General features: G+C 51.1%; 1 protein-coding gene across 1 annotated transcript in view; it reads left to right on the top strand.

Moving 5' to 3' along the window:
• The window catches only part of TRPV5 (transient receptor potential cation channel subfamily V member 5), a 57,854-nt gene that overhangs the window by 11,879 nt on the left and 23,079 nt on the right, over positions 1–22,896 (top strand). The window contains exons 2-5 of the mRNA XM_055002598.1: positions 4,416–4,513; positions 5,192–5,314; positions 9,126–9,266; positions 10,584–10,682. Coding sequence (XP_054858573.1) covers positions 4,416–4,513; positions 5,192–5,314; positions 9,126–9,266; positions 10,584–10,682 — 461 coding nt within the window. The remainder of the gene's footprint in view (positions 1–4,415; positions 4,514–5,191; positions 5,315–9,125; positions 9,267–10,583; positions 10,683–22,896) is intronic.

Below are 22,896 nucleotides of genomic sequence, written 5' to 3'. Positions count from 1 at the left end.
CCCCCCCCAATTAGGTCCCCTCCAATTCTTCCAAAGGAAGCAAAAAATGCTACTCTGAGGGCTGAGCCACAAGGTGTGAAGTTCTGCACCGACCACCATTTGAATCACATGCTTAGAGAGCAGCAGATTGGCTGCTGAGCGCATGGAGGCGGAGCAGGAGCCTGCAAGCCCGCCCTCTAGCAGCAGCAGCAGCAGCGGATTGGCTGGCTGTGTCCCTGGGAAGGGAGGAGGGAGACGAGGCCTGCGCCTCCCCTCAGCGTTGGCCTGCCTGACCTTAACAATATGGACATTTATATGCCGTGTGTATGTGTGTGTGTGTGTGTTGGCACAGCACCAGTAGTGGAGGAAACACACAAGCCTCTCTCTATGTAAAAACCACCCAACACCTAGTGTATTCATAATTTTTCCCCCTTCTGGAGTTCATCTCTAATTTTTGTTCAGTGTTTTAAACAATAGCACTTTCAGTGATTATAATAATATGATAACATTCGATTTATATACCGCCCTTCATGACAAATTAACACCCACTCAGAGTGGTTTACAAAGTATGTCATTATTATCCCCACAACAAAACGCCCTGTGAGGTGGGTGGGGCTGAGAGAGCTCTGAGAGAGCTGTGACTGACTCAAGGTCACCCAGCTGCCTTCAAGTGGAGGAGTGGGGAATCAAACCCGTCTCTCCAGATTAGAGTCCCACACTCTTAACCACTACACCAAACTAGCCACTACACCATATTTAGCCATTGTGAATAATATAATAACTTTGCTTAAGTGGAGACCCTTAAAATACTAGGTATACTAAGTATACTATGGTATGAATCCTATATAAAAGAATAACCTTGCCCACCATTGTCTCAATGTAGTTATACAACAAAGAACAAAATACCAAAGAAGAAAATACCAAAACAAAAATCCAACGACATGGTACCTGGAGGAGGAAACGGTTAAAAGCAATTAGAAAGGAGTAACTGGAACAATTGAGTCTTCAAAAGAGGAAAAGGATCTATTCAGTGAATATCAAGTGATAAAAGTTCCCTAAATAAGCAACAGTAGAAAAATATTATGAGACAAAATAGGGGAAATGTTTGTGGTATGTGCACGTGACAAACTACAAAAAAAGATGGGAAGACGAAAGGAGAGAGTTTCTACTTCTAATAAAAGACTAGATAGTTCTATCCCTAATAGGGCAGTAAAATGAAGCCACCCACTGAGAAGATAGTGGGTTCTGCCTACTTGAGGGACTTCTCACTTTGTACAGTACAAAGAAGAAGAGGAAGAAAAGCTACAGCCGGAAATGGCCTGATGAGGACCAAACGTGCTCACTGCCTTCCAGGAGGCAGAGAATGTTGAGGGCTGTCGAAGGGCCTTTGGAAGGACACAGAAAGAAATCGATCCGTTCAGACTCCTTGTCAAACAGTCATGATGTGCACCCCGCACATTATACAGAGTTGGATGAGGAGGTGATATGTTGATACTGTACATATTGGTGTAATTGTGCTGTGTATGATACTAGACTACTGAGGTTCAGGGCTCGGTGAGCAAAAAAGGGAAGCTATCTGATGCTGAGGGGAGTGCAGGAAAGTCTGGTTCATGTGTAGATGGTGTATGTTGCTGGAGAAATTAGCAAAAATGTATAATAAATTATGAAAATGTGAACAACAGAGGGGACATTTTATCGCCTGTGGTGGATATGTAACAAAGCGAAAATTAATTAGAAACAAATACACTCAATTACCCAGAAGATTGTAAAGACTAATGTTCAAATGAAGACTTTTTGCTGGGATGAATGGATAAACAGCTGGAAGCTGTACATGGCGTGCTATTTTTGGCTATGATCACAGCAGCAAGACTATTATACACTCAAAAATGGAAAGTTACAGCATTACCTAGAGTAGAAGATTGGCTGGAAAAATTGATGGGCTATGTTGAGGTGGCCAAATTGATGTCTTTAATCAGAGGAAAGACATTATATAAGTATTTGAGCCTTTGGACCCCCCTTACTGAATTTTTGCAAGAAACAGAAAGAAATGAACTAACGATCTGTGATTTTGAAGATTAGGGAGAGGGAAGGAATGCGTGGATGGAAAGGAAAAGTTATTACTTATGGTAACTTTAGAGTTAGTAAGATTGGAATATTACATATTGTAATATGTAATATTGCTAGACCTTTTCGAATAGAAAATTGGTGTGTATTCCTGTCTGTCTGTCTGTCTTGTCTGTCTGTCTTTCCATATTTCTATTTCTTATTTTCCCCCTTTTTTGTTTGCATGTTTTTTATCTAATTCTAAAACTCTAAAGAAAGGCTGGTCCACTTCTTACCCGGATCCCAGCCACATGGCTGGCGAGGGAGCTGAAGGGGTGACCTGCACAGCCTGTGCCATGTTTGTCTCCTTTCCAGGGAATATTGGTGAGCTGGTAGCTCTGCTGGAGGAGAAGATTCAAGGGCTCGAGGCACACGTGTGCACCCTGCAGCTTATCAGGAAGGGTGAAGAGTTCTTAGAAGCACTTTGGGGAGGCCAACAGGGGGAGGAAGAGAAGGTATCCCAGAGAAAGTAAGAGCACCAGATACAGGAAGGAGAGTGGTCAGGACCGTGACCCGCAGGAGCAGGAAGACCGGGAGCCCCTCTGTGCCTTTAGTGCTGAGCAGTCGGTTCCATGCTGCCTCCACAGAGAACGGGGCTGGACTTCTGGAACAGGAATTCCTACCCAAGGCGCCCCGGAGTAAAAAGGAGGGCTTGTGTTTCTGCCCCTCAGATTGGGAGATGTGTGGTGGGGCTTGTGGGGCAATGCTGGGAAATAACACTTCATAAATTAAATCAGGCCTCCCCCCTCCAAAAAACCCGTCCTGATGACAACTGAGTGTGCTCCGCCCAGGAGGCACAAAATGTTGAGGGCAGTTGAGTTAAAGGTGATGAGTGAAGAGAAAAAGAGAGGACAGAGAGGAAATTGCAGTGTAATGCATTCACAGATGTTAACACTTGCCTTGGTTAACTTTAACAGAGTTTGCAAAAACTGAGTCCCTAACAGCCAAGGACTGGTACCTGTGTGGATAGGCAAATCTGCACAGCTGGTCCCCACCTCAGTAAATAATAAGCATGTGCGTTGCCTACAGTGCTGATCTTTTCTAACAGCATTAATATGGTGGTCAGGTAAGCCCAGATGTTTCGCAAGCATGATACCTCTGTCCAGAAAGCAGAATGGCCATTAACTATTAACCCTCAGGGTTTCCCAACATCCATAGAAAACTGGATTCCTCTTTCTTGTAGAGGGAGAAAGCTCTGGTTCATCCCAGTCCTAAGGCAAACCCACTTCCACTCACCCCTTCAGTAAAGCCTGCAAGGTTAAAGGTCTTGGTTCTGTTGACTCTCCGTGACCCTGTTCTGTTAAGGTTTCCAAGGCTAGTTAGAGGCAGTTACCTGTGGCCCACAATCTCAGGGCTTCCAGAACTAGACAGAATTGGCCTTTTAAGGGGAGGTGCCCGGGAGTGGAATGGGATTGTCCCCCCCCCCCCCCCCCCCCGGAAGCAGAAAGCAAAGGCAGGGCATTTTTGTATGAAAAGTCATTTTCATACATGACTTTTTCAGAATTAAAGAATGGCTGTTTTGTTATGCATATTTCATAACTTCAGTGGGATGTAGTAGCCCCCCCCCCACTCTGCCATGGAAGCTTTGAGCAGCAGCTAAATGGCATCCACTACTGTCCACATCATTCCTTTCTCCTCCAATTTATCCTCACAGCAACCCTGTGAGGTAAGAATTTGTGACTGGCCCAAGGTCACCCAGCAAGCTTCCCTGGCAGAATGGGGAATCGAACCTGGGTCTCCAAGATGCGAATCCAGCACTCTCTGCACTTCACCATGCTGGCTCCCTCTTGCATTGCGGCATTTCCCTGATTGTGCTGTATTGTTGTGAGGATACAATAGAGAAAGGAAGAAGAATGTTGTAAGGCACTTTGGGGTCCTATTGGGGAAGAAAGTGTGGTATAAATGAAGTAAATATTTGAGCAGCAGCAAAATGACACACGAAGGACTATCCATCTATCCACTGAGAATGGTGCTTGAAATGAAGATTGGGTGTGTCTTAATCCCTAGTGCTCGTTTTAGCTCTCCCAGAAGCAGTGCGGCCTGAGTCTCTTGCTTCAGAAACAACATAGATTCTTGTGGCACCTTAAGGACTATAACACCAATCCTTTTTAGAAAGGAGCCGTGTAGAATTTACATCTTTCTTACCTGTCACTGTACTGCCTCCTAGTGGCCTCCTGAAAACATTGCAAAAATTGATAGTATATGTCGGCTTCAAGGGAGATATATGTTGCCCAGTACGCGATAATTTGCTCTTGTCACTCCCAAATGGATCCTGACCATCTGAGTTCCTGCTGGGGCACCCCATGTGCATACTTGTGTTTTCTTGCATGCAGGATCTGGGAGTCTCCACTTCTACTGGCTGCCAAAGAAAATAATGTCCAGGTCATCAGGAAACTGACCATGGATGGATCTTGTGACGTGTATCAAAGAGGTATCCAAGATGTATCAAACCTTCCCTTTCCCTACCAACAAAAACTCTGTGTGTTCCCTATGATTATTTTGCTGACGTACTTTGGAACTGGGAAGAACAGTATTAAACCCAACTAGCAGCTTTTATCTACCTCAGGTTTGATTCTCCACGGTGCAGCGGGTGCTAGACTTTACATTTTACCATTTAAAATGGTATCTTTAGCACTTTCTGGGAGTGCTTCCTTCTGGCTATTCCCATACTACAGCTTAAAGGCCAACTTTGAGGGTACGGCAGCACCTACACTTGTTTATTTCTTTGTCCCATTCACACATAAAACAGGGATGGGGGGGTAGTTTTTTTTTCAATGAAAAAGACAAAGGGAGATTAACCTTCCTCAGGTTTAACCAGGATTAACCACATCCCAGACAGTCTTCTTCTAAGTTGGTTCCAGGCCCAGAAGGGGCAGTCTGGGAGTAAAGGGATGGAAGCAACACACACGAAGGGGAGACGGGAAGACCGCATCTCCCTCCTCTGCCCCTGGTGTTGTAACACTTGGACTGGCTCACCTCCAGCTTTATAGGGAAACAGGGAAGTCATGAGAATAAATAGCCTCAAGCTGCCTTCGTTGCACCAAGTGTGGCCATTGCATGCAGCTGCAGCCGTGGGTGACCCTCGCGCTTTCCTTCTTCCTCCTCCCAGGTGTTGTGGGGGAGACGGCGCTTCACATAGCTGCCCTCTACGATAACACAGACGCTGCGGAGGCTCTCATGGAGGTGGCTCCGGAGCTCATCAATGAGCGGATGACATCAGAACTCTATGAAGGTAAATTGCTGTTAAACAAAGAAGTTGTGCTGGGGCCTCATAGATGCTGTTCCGTTCCACATGTCTTCAAGTGGAGAGAAGTTCCAAAGGCTAATGCATACCTCCCTTTGGAGGAGAAAGCACTGGAGAGTTGTGGTGTTTTTCTGCTGTTTGCTTCATTTACAAAGATGCAAGTAGAGCCCAGGCAGGAGCGCTCATGAAAGGCAGCCGATCCACTATCCGACATCAGAGGTCCAGACGGAATGATCTAGGCTTGCCAGCCCAGGGCGTGGAGTTTCAGGGAATGGAGTGTCACATCCCCTGTGGTGCTCTGGGAATTTCCTCAGTATCTACGGTAAAAGACCACAGAGAGTGAGAAAATGCCTAGGACGTCTCAGGGGAAGTGTCTTCAGTTCTAGGTGATTCTCTAGGAAACCCTCTAATCTCTGTGATCTTTACCCATATAGATTGGGGAAATTCCTAGAGTGTCACCATCAACACTATTTCCGCCCCATTTTTTCTCCTACTCCTCAAATCATCGAGGGTGGGGATTTGCCCATATCACTGAACAAATGACAATCCTGTAGAGATCCTATACCCCAAAGGCGCCTCTTCCTAAATCCTCCTTATCCTTGGTGTCTTTTCCAGCATCTCAAGCGTGTTTTCCCTCCATGTCCTTCCCAGCGTCTTTTCACAGAGACACACCCCCTCCTTTCAGGTGCAGGGGGAGGGTAAACTCCCCCAAAGTTTGAGGGGTTGCTTGAACAGAACCATTAAAGTCAATAGGGGGGGGAATCTGCAGTTGTTAAGAAACCTGACCCTTTTGTCATAGGGCAGACCAAGCCACAGTGATTAGGATATTGAAATGTTTATAGTAAACAGTATTTAATATGCATTCTAGAAGGTAGCAATTACAAGGTTACAAATTTCATACCTTAATATAGATTAGATCAGAACAGATGAAACACCTTGCATTGTATAACACAGTAGAAGTTTGTTCCTTATTCTAGTAGTTGATAAAATGGTTGAAAACCAATTTTCAACAACCTGTTAGTTTTCCATCTTCCTTTATTTTTCTCTTACACAGTTTAATCATAATAGCACAATCTGGTCACTTATTTTCCCAGTGGTAATCATATATTATCTCCCAATATTTAATGTAAATAATTTTAGTTGTGCTGTCCATCTGTTGTATTCAGTCGTGTCACTTGCTATTTGTTTCTTCTGTATATCACAGGAGGTGAAGCTTAAATCTTATCCAAGTAATTTCTTCAAACTTTTCCTTATACTTTTGTTTATTTGTGCAAAAGTGGGAAATAATGCCTTGCTACAGCTGGGGAATTCTGGATTGGTTTGTTGATGAACTATCCTATGGGCATCAAAGTGTTTGTGTGTGAGTTTGTGTGTGTGTGTGGGTTGTCCTTATAGGGAGGCACTACTTTATGGTTCGTGCAGGCCCTGAACTACTAGGACGATCTACATCTCTCTCTGCCGTGTGGTCTGTTTCTCACAGTGAAAGATGTTTTTCCAAGGGGCCCCTGCAAGAGCAGCTCTTCCTTAGAAACAGTGTCCTTTCATTGCAAAATTATGATTCCTTCACCCACTCTGGGCGAAGGGCTTGGCAAGAGAGGGGGAAAGATTGTGTTTTAAATGTGGGAGCCTGCATTCCCCTGTTTGAATACTTCCCCCAAAACTGCTGCGACAGGCCTTTTGTGGCGGAGAGAGGGTATGCGGAAAGCACTCTGCTGTGGGTTGTCATCTTAACACAAAGCTGCCCCCCCACACATCTCCCATACAAGACAAAAGTACACTTCCACCTCTCTCCCTGCTGATAGTTAGAAAGATGAAGCCTGAAGCCATCGGAGAGAGCCCTAGAAAGACGACCTGCAGCTGCCCTTGCTAGGAACTGCTTCCCCACTGCGCAGTCACCACCAGCTGCAAGGATAGGAGGCCAAGACCTGGGGGGGGTTGGGGGTATCTGCATGAAGTGGGGTGACAGATGTTGAAAAATCTGTGTTCGTGTCACTAAATATTCTCTTTTAAGGTCAGCTTCCTGCATTTCCTTTTTTGCACTGAATGTCTTAGCCAGGAATGCAGGATGGGTTGGTTCAGAAATAATGGCAAACTCTAGTTTGATGATACAAGAATTGGCCTTACGCTCATGTGAAGCACCCTCTGCCTTCACACATTCTCATACAGTTTGTTATTTGTTTGCCATTATTACAATTTGCATTAAAGAGAAAAAAAATGCAGCATGCGAAAGGGAGGAGGTAATGTGGGAAATAAAGGTGGGCACAGACTGAGAAAAAAACTACGGGCCATTGGGCCAGGGTCCATCGCATTTCATGGACCACAAACTTTTCACGGACCTGCCCAGGTTTGCAGACCAGTTCGTCGGCCCATGGCCCATCACCTTCGAGGGCTTGTCAGCTGAAGCCAGCCCCACCGGGGAGCACTCGTTTTCATACCACTTGCAAGTAAGTGGCAAGGAAACGGGCGCTTTAAGACTCATGCCTTACTTCAGCTGGCACGTGGGGAAGTCCCCGCCAGTCAGCTGGAGCAAGCTGAGGGGATTTAAAAGTTAAAGCGCCCCTTTCCCTGCAGCTTGCAAGCCATGGGGAAAGGGGCACTTTCCAACCCCCCTTGGCTTGCTCCAACTGACCCACGGGTCAGTAGGAGCAAGCTGAGGGGGTTTAAAAGTTAAAGTACCCCTTTCCACATGGCTTTCAAGCTACGGAGAAAGGGGCACTTTGCAACCCTTCTTGGCTTGCTCCAGTTGACCTACAGGGGAGTCCCCACAGATCAGCTGAAGCAAGCCCAGGGGATTTTAAAGTTAAAGCGCCCCTTTCCCCATGGCTTGCTAGCCATGTGGAACAGGGCACTTTGCAACCCAGTGCAACTTGCTTCAGCTGGACAACCGGGGAGGAAGCTCCCCCGCCTGTCAGCTGAAGCCAGCCGTGCTGGGAGCACCTGGTTCTGGTGCTGCTTGCAAGCGAGGGACACAGAAACGGGTGCTTTAAACTCTGCACCTTGCTTCAACTGGCAAGCGGGGAAGTCCCGGGGAAGACATGGAACGACAGACCGGCCCAAAAGTCATTGGGTGCATAAAAATGCACGTCCCATGGCCCTCCATTCACTAATGCTAAACTGGGCCTGTCCGTGTCAAATTTTGGTCCATTTTCCAGTCCGTGCCCACCTCTAGTGTGAAAACAAGGGCTGTTTATGCAGTGACAAACTGGCATGTTTCCTGTAGTAAATCTTAGCTGGTAGAAATTATTTCCTTTAATGGTGACTTCCTCACCTACCCCATCCTCTCACAGCACAAAGTTATCTTGGAAACACTGCTCCTGGGCCACAGAGGATCCACATTCTGTTTCAGTTTAGCAGAAATTTCCCAAGGGATCCTACCCTCTGGTCTGGAGTAACATTTGAACATTTGCTACCGTCTCTCTATGGATGGAGACTTCATTTAAGCATAATGCTTGGTGTTTTGCCGTGCCAGTTTAAGCAGAGTTAATCCCTTTTAAGCTCACGGGGTGGTGGACTTGGACAGATGCACGTCTGTTTAGGTTTGAACTGCAGGTTTGTGTAAGGTCAGGATTTTTTTTCTCCTTCCCTCCATGAAACATTTCCAGATCTTGCAGCATGTGATCTTTTTTACTTTCCTGGACGTGGACAAAAATATTGTTAATAAATGCCTATTAACGTTAACATTAATGTTTCAGAGTGCGGCACGCACAAAATTTAGGTGTAGAGAATTAAACTGCAAATTTCCCTCAAAACGCAAGACTTCGTTGATACGTTGTGTGGGGTTTTCTATGTGTGTTTTCAGGACAAACGGCTCTCCACATTGCCGCAGTCAATCAGAATGTAAACCTGGTGAAATCTCTGCTCAGGAGGGGGGCTCATATCTCTACTCCGCGAGCTACAGGACTGTTCTTCAGGCGAAGCTCCCAAAATCTCTTCTATTTTGGTATGATTTGGGTATGATTGCATTTACAATTTCAAAAGATGGAAATTGCTTTCTGGGTATCAGGAGAAGTTAGTGTGGCGACAGGTTTAAGAAGTGCTACCATGTTAGACACACTCCAGAAGTACACCACGAAGGCCCTGCTGTTGTTGTTTCTGACATCTTCACCCCAGAGCAGGCGTGTTTCAGTTAAAAACAAATTATCTTGGCAATTTGATGCCTCTGGAACCAGCAGTCCTACCACTTCGGTGCCTCTGTCCTTCAGTCATTCAGTAATAAAAAAATGCCATCTATGTCATCTCTTGCAGTTGCTGCCAACATTTTCTGCTCCATCAGGTCCACCTGATTGGGCATGAGGCTAAATCTTGGGACTGGTTCACGCATGCTTGGAAATTTAGCAGCAGCTTTTACAAGAGTTTGGTTGCTGGGCAGTGCTGTGTTAGGGAAGGACATCTGGCAGCCTTCCCTTGGCGGGCATTGCCGGGCAGCAGTGGAGGCGCAGCATTTCCACACTGTGCTGGCACACAATTGCTGGCGGGTAGCAGCCTCTGGCGTGGGTCAGGCTGTGAGCATCTCTGTACAGTCCTGGCGATGGAAACCTCTAGGAAGTCACGGATGGAAGACCACGAAGGGCCTCTGAGCCCCCCTTCCCAGTGCAGCCCCACCAGTGAACTTCCATAGGAGACATCTGTGGGCATTGCATCACTTCTCGATGCCTGGGAACTGTGTAGTGAGTACAACATACAGCTTGCAGGCAGGAGCCATGTTGTGTGGCCCTGGCAGCCCCTGGGGGAGACAGGCTGGCACTTGGGCTTCATTGTGAGTGGCTTGTGGTTGAAACAAAACAAAGCAGAATTCGAGTGTCACCTTGAAGACGAACATTTATTCCACTATGAGTTCTAGTGAGGCAGGGAATGATGACATCACTTCCTGAAGTGGTGTCATCGCACCAGCCATAGGCATGCTCCTGTGCTATGTTGGGGCCAATTTTGGCCCCAAACAGGCCAGAATTAGCCCTACAGAAAGTACGGGAGCAGGCCTGTGGCTTCTGTGATGCTGGGAGATGTTTCCCTTTCCGGAGGCGGGGGGGTCAGAATGCTGCCTCTCAGCAGTTTAAAAAAACAGATGTGGCTAAATGTTCCTTTGCTTAGTTTAAATTGCTACACTTCTAAGGTCATCTTCCCCCTCCCCAATTTTTTGGATTAAGTGGATTATTTCACTTGTGTGCAAATTAACATTATTGTTGTGACGTTTGGATCATATTTTTCAGTGCTTTAAGCACCATTTTAATTCTGCTTTCTTGTTTGTCTTCCTCCCCAGGGGAGCACATTTTATCTTTTGCAGCCTGTGTGGGAAACGAGGAGATCGTTCAGCTACTGGTTGCAAATGGAGCCGATATCAGAGCTCAGGATTCTCTCGGTAAGAGCTGGTGAACCCTTCGGAGTCAATCCGGACTGCTCTTTAATTATGGGAAGCAGAGCTGTTCTGTCGGCAGTCCCTTCTGTTGTTTGCCGTAGAAGGCAATAGGGCAGTATAACCACGGTAGCATTTCTGGGCTGGAAGGACAGAAGGACCTTCTGTCTGCGCTCCTGGCCATAAGCAAGAACAACCCTTCCTGCCCCGTTCCCTGTCTCTTACTCAAGCACTGTCACCCAGTTAAGGAATGTTTAAATAATTGAGCAAATGTTTCTTGATTAAGTGGTTGGTGAGTTAAATTGAAATACATTTGCATATTGCTGATTTATTGCTGTAAGTGCCTCTTTGAGAAATTCCAGGGAAAGTGAGCTAACTTCCAATAGAATATACAAAAGAAGTGGGGGGCGTGGCATCTGTGCAAGATGGATGCATATTGAAGGAGCTCCAGCTCTCCCCCGCCTGGAAGCATGTAAATAAAGTTTTTTAAAGCTTAAAGTTTGAGGAGGCTATGAAAAAGCAGGGGCTGATGAAGAAAAAATCACCAACAAAAGCAGTTAAGTGCTTGCAAAACCTCTTGGAAGGAGCTGACTTTGAAGTGCAGAAAAGCCGCAGCCTGGAAAGCAAAACAATCATGGCCGAGGGAATACTGGAAGCCCGTGCAGAGGTAAATAAACAGCTTTTGCTCTTACCTAAACAAATAGCACAGCTTGAACAGTCACTCTTAAAACAAATGTCGGCTTTAATACAGCCCCTTTCAATGCAGTTGGCAGACATTAAATTAGAGCTCAGTAAAACAAATGCAAAAGTTGAAAATGCCCTGGATTTGGCTCTTATGTCGCAGAGGGATATTCGTGAGCTCCAAGATACCTCTGACTCTCATGAAATGAGGCTAATTAACCTTGAAGTGGCTGCACGAAGAAACAATTTGAAGATAAGAAACGTAGAAGAGTTGCAATCTATTAATGATAACTTAATCACAATGCTAACTAAATGGTTCTCCGAACTGCTCAATTTACCTAATGATGCAGAGCTAACCATCACTAAGGCTTTTCGACTGGGATCTGAGCAGGCTGCCAAAAAGAGAAATCTTCCAAGAGATATCATTGTGGAAATTGCAGACCACAAAATACGCAAGCAACTAATGGATGTGACCGGAGTCAAAAGCCCACTTCTTTTCAACGAAAAGCCAGCTTACATCTTTCCTGATTTACCGGGTGAAGTGTTGTCCAAAAGGAAGGACTTAAAATCAGTCACTTTAGCCTTGCAAAGAGCTAACATTCGTTACAGATGGAGCAACTTTATTAAACTCTCTGTCATGCATAATGGAAAACAACTGATTGCTTCAAATTTAGATGAGGCTGAACAATTGCTGCAGAACTTGCATGTGGAGACTCCGATGGATGTCAGCAAGTATAGTCAAAAAAGAAAATTTCCAACACCTTCTCCTCAAAAAGGGAGTAAAATCCCTATTCTGGACAACTAATTAAGAACAACAAAAAAGAATTAAGCTTAATGTGGGAATGTGTTTTTGAGTTTAGTCAACAGTTGAGGTGGAAATTCTCTGCACGTTAATGTTCATCTTATTTTTCCAGGTGGGGGGAGCCTAGGGTGGTTTCTTCAGTGTGGCTCCTGTTGGGTTGATAGTTCCAAAGGGTTGGTTTTTTACCAAATAGCTAGTGTGTGCAGTAACACACTAGTCCAAGTGAACTATAACTGGTTTTTTTTTCCTTATAAAAATTTCTACAGTTTTATAGCTTTGAGCTGTTACTAATAAGATTTGGGGGAGGGAAGAGGGGTATACTGTTATAGGGTTAAGGGGAATTGTATTGTGGAGGGTCTTGTTACTATAAAAGTTAATTAGTTTAAGTAGTGGTTTTTAATTTTTTTTTTACATTTGCTAGAACTCAGTCTCTAAAGTGCACCAGTGTAAAAATATTTTATTTTATAGCTGCAAATTAAAATATTGCTTATTGTATATCTAAGCTGCTAGCTTAGTGTTCTTTGGCTTCTGTTGAGTTAGTTTTTAAGGGTTGGGTTTTTTTTTCTCTCTCTCTCTTAAATAGCTAGTGCGTGAAGTAACACACTAGTCCACGTGATTTATAATTGTCTTTTTATTTTTTCTTACTCAAGTTTTTATAGCTTCATATTTTTGTATTTTTAATGCTCTGTTACTAATAAGAACTGGGGGAGGGAAAGGGAAATAGTATTAACGGATTATATAAAAGTGATTTTTGTTTTTTATAAAAGTTAATTAGTTTAAATAGTGTTTTTATAGATTCCTTTCTACAACGCTTGATAGAGCTTAGTTGTTTGTTTTTTGAGATAAAATGTATTAGAGCAAAAATACTTAATTCTACTGTCACAAATTAAAATATTGCTTACTGCAATCTTTGTATCTAAGCTTACTAGCTTAGTATTTTTACAGCGCAATCCTATGGCCGGCCCCAACGCCGACGCGGCTGCACTGGTGGTGTGGCGGCGCCGCCGGACCGGATCCTGTGCCAGCAAAGTGTGGCCGCAGCGGCGCCCGCAGCGGCGCAGAGATGCAATTTTGGAGAACCAGAAAGTGTTGTGGGCGGGTCTGATCCACGGCCGCCGCCAGGCGCAGCCAAAGGGCGCTGTTCCTGACAAGCGTCAGGGGGAGGGGCCAGGAAAGGCGCAGCCTATGGGCAGCACGCGATCCCGGCCAGGCCCCAGAGCAGCAGGCAAACCGCGCCCATGCTGGCAGACTGCCTCGGCTTGTGTGTCGGGCGGGGCTCGCAGTCGGGAAGGAGAGGGGTGGGCGTAGTCTGAGAAGCCTTTCCCCCGTTTGCCCAATGTAGCACCAAGTCCGTGGCGGCCGCGTCCAGAGAGGTTGGCATGGGACTGGCAGGCGCCCTGCCATGAGGAATCCAGGGCAGCAGCCAGTCTCTGGCAGCAGGGGACAGCCGCCAAGTGGCGCCAAAGGGGAGGGCTGGCCTGAGGCCGCCACCAAGAGGCAGACACAGCGGGCCTGCCCCCTCGTCCCCATCCCAAGGCAAAGAACACAGACACCCATTGCACAGAAATCAGCCTTTATTATTATATCATCCCACCTCCCCCAGCAGACGTGAGGAAGGGGAGGCGTGTAGGAGAGCCGCCTGTGCAGCAAAACACCCCACCCCACCCCCAAGGCGGCAGCGGCGGTCACCGGCGAGGCCGGCGGCCGGACCCCCTTGGCCGTCCACGGGCCCGGCCTCTCGCACGCAACTGGGCCCGAGGGAGGGGTGCCTCTGGGGCGGGTGGAGCTGCTGCAGCGGGTGGGGCCGGAGGGTCGAGGATGGCGACGAGCCGCCCGAGCAGGGCTTCGGCACGGACTTGAGAGGCACGGACCCCTTCCCCCACTTCCAGTACCGCAGCCATGAACTCCCGGCCGCGGTTGTTCGCCTCCTCCCATGCAGCGTGCACCTCTAGCCGCTCCCTCTCGATCGCCGCCCACATTGCGGCTAGTGTCGGGGGAAGCCGCTGGGCAGGGCGGGGGCCGCGAGCCCGTGCGCCTGGAAGGATCCCCTCCATGGGCCCCTCCCCCTCAGAGGCGGAGCCAGGTCCTTCCCGCACACGGCCCATGGCACCCGGGGGCGGGGGGGCTGGAGGGGATGGTGCTGCAGGCTGGGACAGCTCCTCGAGCGGCTCTGTCGATGAGGTGTCCTGAACCGGCGGAGTCCCAGGGCCACCTTCACCCTCCACCGACACAGGGAAGCTGAGCGACTGCAGGAGAGCCGCTCCGGCAGCAGAGGTCCTCCGGGAGGGTGGCAGCTCGCGCAGCTGGGCAATCACCTCCCCGCCTATCTCCAGGCGCATGGTCCCTGCTGGAGCGAGACATGGGTGGGAAGAGGCCCCAGGGAGGGAAGAGCAGCGGCCCAACATGGGCTGCCACAGGCCACCGAGCCGGGCCAAGCACACCCATTCCAACTGCGGCCGCAGCCCCTCGTCTTGAGACCGGTCGGCGCCATGAGTGGCCTTGGATGTGTGGCCGAGGCCGGCGGCCGAGCCGGTCCCTGGCCCCACCAGCAGCAGGGCCACAGATACATACCGTGCTCCGGATCCATGCCCCCCGACGGGCCCGGTTGAGGCTCCTCGTCGCTGGCAGCAGGGGCTTGCTGTGGCGGTGGAAGGGCTGCCTGTTCCTGGGCCCCGCTCTCTGCCAGGGGGGGCACAGACTCCGCTGCCTCTGCCTCCGCCTGGCTTGGGTCTGGACCCTCAGGGGCCGTGCCTACTCACGGGAGAGGCCCTGTCACACATGTGCCACGATCCATACGTCCCCCCCTCGCCTCCCTGAATCCACAAATACTAACCGGGCAGGACCTCAACGCCCAGGCCGCCCACCACCGCCTCCGGGATGACCGCTCGCATGACCGCCTCTGGGCCTGGGAGCCCCTCGTCAAGGGCCTGCTCATAAGGAACCCCCTGAGACATGAGGAGGCGCACTCGTTTGCGCGCGGGCCCGAAAGAATCATTCCAGCGCTTCATTGCCGAGTGAGCAGTGCGGGGCGCGTTGCCCACAGCCGAGACCCTGTCAGCTGCCATCTGCCAGAATGCCCGTCGTCGAGACCGGGACGAGGCGCCCCTGTGCGTGCTCAGGGCGACCTCCGCATTCTCCACCACGAGCCCAAAAAGCAGCACTCTCTCGGCCTCTGTCCAGTTTGCCTGGCGCTGGCTTCCGCCGCCACTAGTGCTCTCAGCAGACATGGGGGTAGTGCCCGCTGGAATGTCCGGTCCCCGAGATAAGTGGTGGGAACCAGCCACCTAGTCATGTGCTCACCCATCCCCTCGGCAAGATGGAGGAGGGCACAGGGGGTGCAGGACCGGGAAGGGTGGCTGGGACGGCCCATGCAGCGGACAGAGGACCTGCTCCTGAGCACCACTTGCAACGGGCCGCTGAGACCGGTAGGCCTGCTGCTGTGCGTGGGGGGGGGTTCAGGGTGCTGAAACTCAACCTGCGTTCTTTCCAGGCAGGACCTTGATCATCCCCGCCTGGTGCCCGCCACTGCCGCCGCGGCTCCCAGCCATCCGGACCAGCCACCTCCTGCCAGCCGTGTTTGTCCGAGCGGCCCTCAGGCGGCGCCGCCTCAGACGCCGCCGCCGGTTCCAGGCCAGGGTGCCATCCCTGCTCCTGGGCGACATGACTTGCCTGGACCGCTTCCGCCTGGACAGGGCAGCCATACAGGCTCTGTGCGAGGAGCTCGCGCCCGCCCTTCAGGGGCAAGCTGCGGCTCCCCGGGGCATCCCCGTCCTCCAGAGGGTCCTGCTGTCCCTCCGCTACCTTGCGACCGGCTCCTTCCAGGGAGTCATGGCTGAGGCCTTGGAGGTCTCCCAGTCATCCGCCAGCCGCTGCCTGCATGCCTTCCTGGACGCCCTAGTTGGTCGGATCCGCGAGCACATCCACTTTCCCACCTCGGAGGCAGAGTTGGCACCCATCCGGGCTGGCTTCTCCTCCTTTGCAGGCTTCCCCAATGTGATTGGAGCAGTCGACTGCACGCATGTGGCCATATGCGCTCCCAGAGAGGAGCCGCAGGTCTACAGGAATCGGCACCGGTTCTACAGTATCAACGTCCAGGCAGCCTGTGACCACCAGGGGATCTTCACGGACCTCGTTGCCAAGTTCCCGGGAAGCGTCCACGACGCACAGATCTTCACCACCTCCGGCCTGAACAGGCTCCTGTCATCATGGCCTGAGGGGAGAGGCTGGCTCCTAGGTCAGGAGTTGGTGGGGGAGCTGTGAGGGGACGGGGATGGGAAGGGAGATCCTAACTCCGCCTCCCCTTGCAGGTGACCGTGGCTATCCATTGCTGCCTTACCTCCTGACGCCATACCCTGCGGATGAGCCCGCCGACAGAGCCAACTACAACCAGGCCCACCGGCGCACGAGGATGGTGATCGAACGTGCTTTCGGTCAGCTGAAAATGCGCTTCAGATGCCTCCATCACACGGGCGGCCGCCTGGCCATGCAGCCGTTCACCGTCGCCAAGCTCGTGGCTGCCTGTGTCATGCTGCACAATATTGCCGTGCGCCAGCAGCTCCCCTTGCCAGCCACAGAGGGCCCAGGCGAGGACCCCTGGCTGCCGCCCGCCGGTCGCCTTTCTCCTGACGCCCCTGCAGAGCCCCAGGAGCATGACCGAGCTGTGCGAGACAGGGTCGCGGAGCACCTGTGGCATGCTGCGCGCTGAGGGCCATGCCTGGCCATGGGGGGCTCGGCCGGCCAAACACTCGCCCTTTACGCCCCTATGGTGTCCCAGGCGGCCCCTCCGAGTCCCCGCTCCCTCAACCCCTGCATGTAGAGAGCATGGGAAAGCCGCCCCGGCCAGCAGCCACCGCCCCCCATGGACGGGCTGCACGGGAAAAGCGGTTAACGAACTTGGCTTTATTCCCAATCGATTCCAGGGCCGCATCAGGCGCCCAGAGAGCAGCTTGCCAACCCAGAACCCCGGCCTCAGCAGCCAGGAGGGTGAGGGCTAGGTAGCGCGTCGGAGCAGGGGGAGGCCAGCGGCCCCGCCACGGCATCCCCGTTACAGAGCAGGGGCCCGGCTGGGGTCCAAGATGCCTGTGCCTGGGCTGGCATATCGGCAGCTGCCCGGCCATCTGCGGGGACGGGCTCCAGCTTCGGCCGCTTCCTGCCAGGCCCCTCCACTGGGTCACCCTCTGGGTCTTCAGCGGGTGGCGGGTAGCGGGGTGGAGACCAGGCGGTGAAGCCCCTCCCAAGTTCCTCCTCATCTGGCGAGGGGCTCCGGGCGGGCGCCGCTGTGGGGGCAAGAGGTGGGGGATGGGAGCGTCAGGGCCCCTGTGGGCTCTGGGGTTGTTGTCGCGGCCGCAGGCCGCCCCACCCCACATGCCCGTGCCCCTCCTGTTGGCGAGACTCACATGGTGCCGCTGCCCGCGCCTGCTGGAATGCCCCGTGAACCCGGTCCATGGCAGCCATCCACCTGTCATTGATGGTCCCTGCAGAGGGGGGAGAGAGGGAGGGGGGGCACCCGTTGGTGGCAGCCCGGCATCTGCTGCAAGCACCTGCAACCTGCGCCTCGACGGAAGTGGCTGGGACGCCTCCGGGCCCTTATGGCCTGCCCTCTGTGGCAGCGGAGGAGGCTCCCTGGATGGCGCCGAGGACCCTGACTTACTGCGCGCAGGGCCCGCAGCCACCTCCTCTTCCAGGAGGTCATGCTCCACCTCGCACAGCGCCGTGTCTAGCCACGCTCGTATGAGGTGGGCCTCCTCCGCACGGCCAGGGAAGAGCTCCTCCAGGTAAACTGGCCGCGCAGTCATCGCACCCTCATCTGCCAGGAGGTCATTCCCGGCAGCCTTGGCAATGAGCTGGGCCCCGAGCCTGGCCGCCCACTGCTCCCGCCACCCGTTGCCCTCCATGCAGCCGGGACCGCTGTGGGTATAGTGTTTCTGTGCTGCCCACCGAACTACACCGCCCGCCGGCATGACCTTGGAGGGTCTGAGATGTAACAATTCCCTATCTTCTGTCTGGCAGCTGCATAGTTCATGGATAGGTTCAGCACAGGCCCCCCCCCCGTCTCAGACCTGTGGGTTGGAGGGGAGGGGGCCGTGGTGGTTGGCTTCCTATGGCCCCAGGGCCCTCTTCCCTTGCGGGGATGCTGTGCTGCTCAAGTGCATCCTTGCGGGACGTGAACCCTTGGGCCTGGCTGTACGTTGCGCCGTGGGACTGGGAATAAAGCTCATCTACACATGGACCCGTGTCTGCCTGCGATACTTTGGTGAACTGCCAGCCATATCCTGCCCTGGCACCATGAGCGCATGACCAGGCCCGCGGTGACAGCGCATCCCTTCCAGGGGGGGGGGCTTAGGATGCACAAGGACTGGCCAGGGGCCGCTCTGGCATGTCTTCCATATTGCCCTAACGCACCTGCCCTGCCTGGCATGCCGCCCTGAGCTGGGGCAGTCACGCAACCTGCCATCGGGGGGCCCTCCCGGGCCTGGGGTGGCCACCCAGCCTGCATGGCCCGGCCGGGGAAGGGGCATGCTGTGGCAGCCAGCCGGGAGGCCTCGGGCTCCCGCATTTTAGCCACTTTGCGCAGCTGATGCGCTCTTCCACTGCCCCTGTGGGCGGGGCCAGCGGCCTTCCCTGCAGGATTGGCGGGGCTGGCAGCCTCGGAGTGGTTCCCCCCCCGGCAGGGCAACGCGAGTGGCCACAATTGCTGAACGCAGGAGACGGCGCCGAGCCAGGGCGGAGCCACGCGCAGCCTCGGACACACCCCACCCCTCCCAACAACCATGGCCTGTTGGCGTGGGAGGCTGGCAACTGCTCCACAGGATTGGATGCGAGGCAGGACGCCCTGGGGTGGAAGGTGTTGGAATGACCAATGGGGCTGCTGCAGACGCCCGAGGGGCTGGACCCACTCTGGGAGGCGGCCGCTCATGGGACTGTGTTGCTGGGGCTGCGGCTGCGATGGGGGCGACCCTCCCCAGGCGCGCGAGACCTCCTGCCCGGGATATGGCATCCGCCTGCCACCACCCTGGATTCTCCATTGGTGGGGGGCTAGGGTTCCCGCGAGTGGACCGTTTCCCCTGCCATCTCCCGCTCCCTTGCAGCGGCAGCTCGCACCACCCTCTCCCTTGCTTATCGGGTGCCAGCTATTCTCCCCACCGGGGATTGATCCCCCTCCCCGCTCACATGCCCCGCCCCAACCCTCTACCTGGCCATAGATGCAGGGGGGTTAGCCGTGTTAGCCTGTGGTAGCGAATTCAAAAAGGGTCCCATAGCACCTTTAAAACTATCCAATTTTATTGTGGCATAGGCTTCTGAGAATCAAGTTCTCTTCAGCAGATGGGTGGTACAGACACTGGTCAAATACAGAGGAGGAGGGGGGGAGGAGGAGGGTGGGAGGGGGCGGGGAGGCAAGACGGGGTGTGTCGGATACATTTGTGGCAATGTGCAGGTGGGGAGATGTGACGGGAGTGTTGGGGGAGGGGCGGAGGACGAAGTCAGACTCGCAGACACAGAAAACAGTTGTTGTACATCTCGTTTTATTGCACTGGAAAGAGCGGGCTTGCGTTTAGGCTGGCGAGGGAGCCGGAGCATTCCACACAGCCCTCCTTCCCGCTCGGAGGGGCGGGGCTGGGATGCAGGCCGCGGCGCGACGGTGCTTCCTGGGCTGCAGCCAACCGTCCGTCAGAGATGTTTGGGGAGGGCGGGGCGCGGGGGAGCAGCCATGCCCTGGACGTGCCTGTGGGGGAAAAAGACACGTGTGGGCTTTGCCTCGTTCCACTGGCAAGGCAAGCCCCACACTCCGCCATCCGGGGGGGGGGTTGCACATGGTCGAGGGCAGCAGCTGATGCATGACGGTCTGGTGAGGATGCACTCGGCCTTGGCAAGCCTTTACCTTTAAGGGAGAGAATGAGCTGGTCACAACAAACACCTGGCCACATGTGGTTTTCGAGGCGCCTGCCTCTGAGGCAGCCAGGGGCGGCCATGGTTGCCCCCCACCCCTGCTGGGCCTCACCCAAAGCGGCAAGTGAGCGGATGGGTTCAGGTGAATGGGCGGTTTGCACTAATTTGCGGAATGCCCCCCCACCTCCTCCTTACCTGTCAGCGCTCCGTCGGTCATCACCAGGTGGGAGCGCAAGAGTCAGGGCACCTGCAAGGAAACGGGAGAGCATGCGGTTAATTTGCAAAGTGTCATTCCCTTCTGCCACGGAAGGGTTAGTTTGTTTGTGCTTAGTTAGAAGCAACTAGCATGCATCAGTTAGCTGTGGAGTCATTCTTTCTATCACGGTAGAAAGAGAGTTAGGCAGTTAGGCACCTCTTCCCCTTTATGCGAAGTTCCCCCAGTTTTTCGCAAAGTCCCCCGAGTGCATTCTGCGCCTGCCAATGTGAATGCCCTCAGCCCGTTTCGGTTTTCAAAGGGGCAATGCCACTCAGCAGACGGGCAGAGCCTCCGGCCGAGTGCTCACTTACCTGGGGGTTTGGGCGGCGCTGGCCGGATGTTTTGTAGGGCGCGGTCGCAGGTGATTGGGTGCAGAGAGGGGGGCTCGTCCATGCCGGGCGCACACGCTGATTGGTCCCCGGGATAGTTCTCATCCTATGCTCCTTCGGGCCATAGGGGCGGGGCGAGGCGCTCAGAGAGGGGGCTGATTTTTCGCCGTTCCATGGACGCCTATGGGCTACGCCTTCTTTTTCCGTGGCGTAGCTTTTTTGCGCCGCTGTGGGCGTTCCCGCTTCTGGAGGAGCTTAGGGAGCGGACTAACTCCGACCCCGCCTTGCTCCCCGCCCCCCCCTGCGTCGGCGTAGGGCTCTACGCCACTTCTGCGCCGCCGCCCGGGCGCCTGTGGCTTGCACCGGTGCTGGCCCGCCGGCGGGCCAGCGCCGCGTCCCAGCGCGGGCGGAAGGCCACTTACGCGGGCGTACGGGCTAGATGCGCCCTCGCAAGCCTTAGTTCGGTTCCTGTTCACTTTCCGTGCCCTTCTTAGGATTGGGCTGCCCGTACTGCTTTAATTTTAATTTTAGCAAAGAAACATAAAAAAGAGGGGGGAAGAAAAGAGGAGGAAAAAAGAGAAGATTAGCTATTTCTAAGTTGAAGAAGTGTTTAATTTTTGGTCGTTAATAAGTATCTGATAAGTTATTTGAGAACTATTTTTTCTTATAACAAACAAAAATAGATATGGCAGACCATCTCAAAGTTATTTCCTTTAATGTACGTGGCCTTGGAAATCCGATTAAGAGAAAACGAATTATTTCTGAATTATCTAAAACAGGTTCAGACATTATTTTACTACAAGAAACTCATTTTGATTCTAAACATACAAAAAACTTGAAGTCTAATCGTTATCATTTACAATACCATGCAGTTGGGACTTCCAAAGCAAGAGGGGTGTCCATCCTTATTTCAAAAACTTTACCATTTCAACTTAATGACTTAATTAGAGACTCTAAGGGCAGGTTTCTATTCATTAAGGGTACAATTGAAAACCAGCTATACACCTTTGGTTCTATATATGCACCTAACCAGGACCAACTAACATTTATAAAAAATTCTTTAGACAAATTTACACAATTTAGTGAAGGCATTCAGATTTTAGGGGGAGATTTAAATTATATAATAAATTATAAACTAGATAGATCTAGACCCAAACAGAAGACATCTAAATATAAGAATGACTACTCCGGTCTAGCACGCCTTTTAGAGAATAATAACCTGGTTGATATTTGGAGGTATCAACACAAAAATGAAAAAGATTTTACCTGTTTTTCTTCAAAATACAACATTTACACTAGAATTGATTATTTATTAGTTTCTGATTCAATTACAGACAATATAGTCAGCTCTGAATTAGGTAATATTACCTTGTCAGATCATGCATGGGTCAAATGTTCATTACAAATCAATCCAAATTTTTTCAAACCAAAATTTTGGTCATTCAATAAGTCCTTAATTACCAATCAAACAACAGTCACAGAAATTAACAAGATTATAGAATTAGCTATCATTGATAATAAACAGAAAACATTTCACCAAGCATACTTTGGGATACAGTGAAAGTTGTTACAAGGGGACATTTAATATCTCTTTCAGCACATATTAATAAACAAAGAAATATCCTTAAACAGGAACTCCAAGAGAATATAAAAATGTTAGAAGCTACCCATAAAAGAACATGCAGTAAAAAAATTTATAAAAAATTACTATCTCAACGTAAATTACTTGAATCATTAGATATCAATAAAATCCAAAAAAAGCTACAATACGTTAAAATAAATTACTGGTTCAATTCACCCAAATTTTCTAGACTTTTGTCCCACAAGATCAAAGACAAAGAGACACAAAGGTGCATTAAGAAAATAATCGACACTAAGGGAGTAGCTCACACCACAACAAAAGAGATTTTGAATGTTTTTGAGGATTACTATACTCAGTTATATACATCCAAAAAACCAAATCAGAAGTCTATTTTGCAGTTTTTACAGTCACTAGCAAATTTAAAAAAACTGGACACTAAGCATCAATCTCTTTTAGATAGCCCAATTACTCAACAGGAAATATCAGAAGCAATAAAATCATTGCCAAATAATAAATCGCCAGGTCCTGATGGATTTCCATCAGAATATTACAAAAAATTTATCATGCTTATAAGCAAACCTTTAACTGAAGTTTGTAATGAAGTCTTAGAATGTGGTAAGATGCCTCCTTCTTGGACAAATGCTTCAATTACTGTAATACCAAAACAGGGCAGAGATGTTACC

Source organism: Eublepharis macularius, chromosome 18, assembly GCF_028583425.1.
Source record: "Eublepharis macularius isolate TG4126 chromosome 18, MPM_Emac_v1.0, whole genome shotgun sequence".
NCBI classification, from domain to species: domain Eukaryota; kingdom Metazoa; phylum Chordata; class Lepidosauria; order Squamata; family Eublepharidae; genus Eublepharis; species Eublepharis macularius.
The sequence above is the reverse complement of the archived record's forward strand: the minus strand, read 5'-3'. Positions and strand labels throughout refer to the sequence as shown.